At 40.8% G+C, this 5,431-nt stretch overlaps 1 protein-coding gene across 1 annotated transcript; it reads right to left on the reverse strand.

The window, feature by feature from the left end:
- Positions 1 to 2,503: 2,503 nt before the first annotated feature.
- On the reverse strand, positions 2,504 to 4,616 carry LOC110700914 (protein FAR-RED IMPAIRED RESPONSE 1-like). The gene is made up of 3 exons (XM_021878485.1): positions 3,599 to 4,616; positions 2,801 to 3,289; positions 2,504 to 2,739 (listed from the first exon to the last, which is right to left on the reverse strand). Exons 1-3 carry the CDS (start codon positions 4,614 to 4,616, stop codon positions 2,504 to 2,506), a joined length of 1,743 nt encoding a protein of 580 aa, XP_021734177.1.
- Between the last annotated feature and the right edge of the window lie 815 nt (positions 4,617 to 5,431).

The raw sequence follows: 5,431 nt of genomic DNA on the forward strand, positions 1-5,431 counted from the left end.
ACCACTGTAACCTGGATTTTTCGTAGCCCAATCACCATGAGTCATTGAATCGTATGCATTTATTTTTTACCCATCCCAGCTCGTAGGGGGTTCAGCTATCAGCACTAGGGGACAGAGATGTCTTGTCATAACAAACACAAGTACCCAGCTATTGGTATAATATATGAAAGCTTATGTACTAATTTACACAATATGGAGACTAAAGGGATTATAATGTACTACTATAAAATTTTGTATCAAATCTTTTAGCCCTTTTGACTTTACGACTTTAATTACGGCAGTAGGGGAGTTATTTTTTGCAGTTATTATCCAACTAACCACTTCATAATTACACTCTTGCATAAAAATTAACTACTTATTGTGAGGTCAGTGAGTGGAATGCAGTGGTACACTATTGTATGATAAAATATAGTTATATGTACTAGTTTATTATTTATCTAAACTAGTGGCACATTTAGTCTTCCACTGGGAATTATATAAATTGTTTTATTTCACAATGTAATTGGAGGGTAATTTATTGAGGCTATAGCACTATAAGAAACGGTGGCAGAGGAACTAGTTCATACATGCCTAGCTAATTTAGTGCATACAATATTTTCAGAAAAAATAATAAAACACAAATGGGGAGAAATGGGAGCAAGAGAGTGTTTGCTGCAAAGGGATTGAGTGATGACAAGAAAGTGGCTACTCATAAGACCCCAAGGGGACTTATGAAGCGTCTGGAGTACATGAAAAACAATGGCCATCACGATGCAAACGGCGTCATTTGAGACTTTTTTACCTCCCTAAAAAAGGTAAAGAGATTATGTGGTCGCACTAATCGGCGACGATAGCTCGCGGTGGGCTTCAAAATCCCATTATAGGGATTGATTTCCACCCCGTGTACCCATTCCTCACGCCGCTTAAAATAGGAGGTCCCGGAGACTTTTGCAAAGAGGCGTATTGTTTCATGCACTACCTTGTGGATGCTCACAAGATTGCGATTAGTGTTAACCTCAAAGATTTCTATGAAACAATGATAGATTGTGTGCGATATTCGTGGTACTGCAGGCATTGGCTTTGGTTTTGGGAACTCTTTATGAGTTACTATGATTGGGCTGCAACTGTGGAGGACATGCTCAACAACCACTGTAAGGAAGGTGAGAAGTATTGTCTTCTACTACTTAGCCATGATTTCACGTCCGACTATGACAAAGGCGTGGTTCATGTAACTGTAGAATGGATGAATTTCTCTCACAAGGATCCTTATGAAATGATCCATCCAAGCGAGGAGCAATGCATGTATTTCAGGAGCAAGATGTTGGCTGAAAATGTCAATGATGAGATGCAACACTTGGATCTCATCACTAGGGAGCCCTTTGACTATGATGACTACCCACAGTGGTATGTTAATATGTTAAATGCGGCGAAGATATGGTATGATAACAAGGTCAATCCGGTTTCCGGGGAGTTTTGGGACGGACATGCGCCTGATTACAATGACCCATACGTGGATCCGTGGGAAGGATACCATGATTTTGGGTTGGACGACGACTGATTCTTGCTTGTTCTTGCATTTTCTTTCTGATGCTTTCCATGTAGTTTTATTAATGTTATGTACTCTTTTAATTCTAGTGGCACAATAAACTCTCTATAAATGTACCATTTTAAATGTCCTGTTCTGCCATGAACTTGGAACTAAGTACGTTGTTCCATGCTGACTTTGAACTAACAGATAAGCTCCTATTAAATCCACGGTAGGTAGCTTACTTCATCTAATCACCATGCAAGTTAAAAGAAAACAGTAAAAATAGCAACAACAAAAATAATGTAACAAAAGAATTGTGTCTGCAAATGTCAAATACGACGTAAATTTAGTGCAATGTTATTGTCACTAGCAAGCACTCCTGCTTTATCTCAACAAATGGTACATTAATGTGTGTTCAATATGTACCACTGGGGTAATGAATACAGGTTACATGACTCTAATTCGGATTGGACCTTCCTGTACCAGGAGTAAAACCAAGTAGACTAGCTAACACCCCCACCAGAGTTTCTACCCCCTAACAGCAGTAAAGTAACGAACAAAACCATCCAAATCCCTCATTTGTATACCTCCAACCGACCGCATGTATTCATTCGTTGACACCATACACTGGTTTGGGTTTGGGTAGCTTGCTTCTTGGTAGCGTTTTTGGCCGTAGCAGCTTTTTGTTTGCCTTTTTTTTCTGTGCATGATGGGTACTGCGAATTTGTAGTACAGTGGGCTTTCTTCTTCGGTAATGGTGGATCTTTAATCATCCCCGAGGCAGATGCTTCACAACTGCATTGGAAACCACTTACTGGAGTTGAGGCGTTTAGCAGATCGGAACCAACTGTCACTGGCGTGGTTGTGGGATGAGGTAGCTTGTTCTGCGCTACAGAAGAAGGAGTCCCAGCAATACCTTGACCACCTTCTGCAGGAACATCATCTGCATTGGCCTTAGCTGCCTCTTCCTGCTTTTTGGCAACCATTGCCAACACTTCATCCACTCTCAGGGTCCATGAGTTGCAGCATTTCTTCCACAGCCTGAACGGCCTCAATACATGCAGACGCCTTCGAGCAAATTGGTTCACAAGTCCCCATAAGTTTGTGATACTGCCTCACCTCTTTAGTTTTAATTGGATCATGATAAGCTACTTTTACACATGTGTGTTTCCGTTGAACATCCTTTCTCCAACGACGAAGAATGTATTTCTCAGGAACAAATTCCAACACCACTAAGGTCATAGGCCAAAATCATATGTCGACAAATGGTTCCATGACACTCAAAGTGTTTACAGTCACAAGTTGCTTCATATGTGGTTCTATCAAACAAAAGCCTATAGCATCTCCGAACCTTTGTCACAGACTCTTTCTTTGCATTCTTAGGCTTGATCCAAATACGGTCCTCCATTACAAACTCAATCACACTATCTCCAATTTCAATTTGATCTAGACATCGCACATACAACACCTTGGTGCACTCCCGCTGAACTTCTTTGAATTTCGCGTCTGTATAGCACTTCTGGAACACCTCCTCCGTAGGGAAGACCGTCTTTAAATGCCTCACGTAGCGGGTCGTATTGGAGTCAGCAACTCTTTCGGCCTCAGCCCTTATGGTCATAGCATCACAGTAGCGAAGCACAAACTCAGACAAGGTTGTGTTCTTGTCAACATAACCTTTGAAAAAATGATTGAAGCTTTCCGAACGCTGTGTTGTTTTCATCCCCGCCCAGAACAAATGTTTCAAATATGCTGGGATCCACATCTCCCTTTCCTCAAATAGATCTGCATGCATCATTTCCAAAGAGAAAAATCAGTAATGCTAATAATGGAAAATAGCATCTGCCACCTTAGTGGTACAAAATAAATGCCACCTGATTTATTAAAATGCATCTAGCACATACAGTGGTACATAATAAAACAAATGCATGCAACACCATAACACTAAAATTGCTACAACCATGTTGCACGCACAATCACCCATAATGCAAGTGCAGTAACCAAGAAAGCTTAAGGGTAGATAAGCTTTAGCAACCAACAACCATATACCAAAGCAGTAAAAACAAACAAATCACATAAAGCTGATTAACTTACCTTCAAGCCAACTGTTTTCTTGTAGTTCATAATACTCCACTGCATCTATCCAACGATCTACAAATTCTTCTCCATCTAAACTACCGTATATGATATTCTCAAACTCATCCTTCACAGCATCATATTGCTCATGCTTACCCACGTACTTCCAAAACTTTTGAAGGATGTGCCAAATGCACCACCTATGACAAGTGTCACTCATGGTTATATGCACAGCTTTCCTAATAGCCGGATCTTGATCCGTCAGGATCGAGGTAGGAGCTTTCCCTCCCATGCAATGTAGCCATGTCCTCAGCACCCACTCGTAGGTCTCTGCCGTCTCCCGAGAGATCAATGCACAGCCAAACAGTATACTCTGCCCGTGGTGATTCACACCGACAAACAAAGCATAAGGAAGGTGAAATTTGTTCGTTAAGTATGTACTGTCAAAACAGACAACATCTCCAAACTCTTCATACGCAGCTCTACACCTCGCATCTACCCAAACAACATCTTGTAACGCACCATCTTTACCAAACCTACAAAGATGGAAAAAATTTTGATTGTCTGCACTCATTTTGTTGAAGTACTCTATCATTCCATTAGCATCACCCTCAGTTAGCTCAAGTCTTTGTTTCTCAGCAACTACATTCTCCAAGTCTTTCTGGGTAAATGACATTTCATCCACCCCGCTCTTCTCCCTCGCCAAACAACTATACATCTGCGATACCTTTACCCTAGACTTCTTTGCATTACACACTCGGTTCACCAAGTGCCCATTTTTAGACACCAACTCATGCTTCCTGAACATTGTTATATCCTTTGACTTCCCCGGTGTGACTATGTGACCTTTGTGTTTTAAGTGTACCCTACGAACAACCCAATTCCCTCCCTCATCAACACTAGCATACAACTCGACCTTACACCCACACTTTTTCGTCTTCCGTTTCACAACTGTTTCCTCATCATGCAACAACCCTTCCTTAAGTACATCCACTTTACGCTTCCTGGAGGGTCTTCTGCTTACAAAACATTCCATCCCCCAAATCACTCTTCACCTTGCCAAACCCAACAGCAGCCCTCACTATACCAAACCCCTTTTGCCTAGCATAACTCCAAAAATAACTATCAACCTCATCCCAAATACCAAATACCATACCCACACTCGGGGCTGTTACTTCCTCTTCCACACCAAATACTGTGCTAACCAGTACGGGGTTCTTCTTCGGGGTTATGAAAGTAGAACTTCCTGCTCCTGCACCTCCATCTTCACCACCCTTTCTCTCCCTCACTATCAGACCCCCATTCATCTCCATCATCTTCTGATCCCTCTTCAATTTCCTCCTCATCCCCTTCACTAAAACCAAGCTCACTCTGAAATCCCTCCTCATTACCACATACAACATCATCATCATCATCATCATCACCACCAACACCACCCTAAAACAATGACACACATAAAACAATCATATACACAACACCACCACAAGTAACTAAGAACAACCTCTAAATTATACACATCAATTTCAATTTCAAGCATAAACAAAGCTTCAAACAGAACAACCATTTTCCAATTTTTAGTTTCAAATTTTAACAACAAATGTTAATATTAATTTCAAGCAACTCCAAATTTCAACATACACAACACACAAATCAACCATCCCAACACACATATTAACCACGCCCAAATCAATTAATCGAGTTACAATAAAAAATTTAACAATACCAGCATCAATTGCTCCAAAAGTGACTTGCAATACCAACATCAATTGCTCCAAAAATGACTTACATTTAAACAATATGCCACCTAATTTAAGCACTGTCACATTCAATATCAACAACTATGTAATTCGA

The sequence above is a fragment of the Chenopodium quinoa genome, unplaced genomic scaffold, assembly GCF_001683475.1.
Source record: "Chenopodium quinoa cultivar QQ74 unplaced genomic scaffold, ASM168347v1, whole genome shotgun sequence".
NCBI classification, from domain to species: Eukaryota; Viridiplantae; Streptophyta; class Magnoliopsida; order Caryophyllales; family Amaranthaceae; genus Chenopodium; species Chenopodium quinoa.

Excerpts from the sequence above, each read along its gene's own strand:
- LOC110700914 (XM_021878485.1), bottom strand. The coding sequence starts at position 4,616 with ATGGAATGTTTTGTAAGCAGAAGACCCTCCAGGAAGCGTAAAGTGGAT. Across the intron at positions 3,290-3,598 it reads AGAAAACAGTTGGCTTGAAG|ATCTATTTGAGGAAAGGGAG; the intron begins GTAAGTTAATCA and ends TGATGCATGCAG. Across the intron at positions 2,740-2,800 it reads ATATGAAGCAACTTGTGACT|TGGTGTTGGAATTTGTTCCT; the intron begins GTAAACACTTTG and ends CTATGACCTTAG.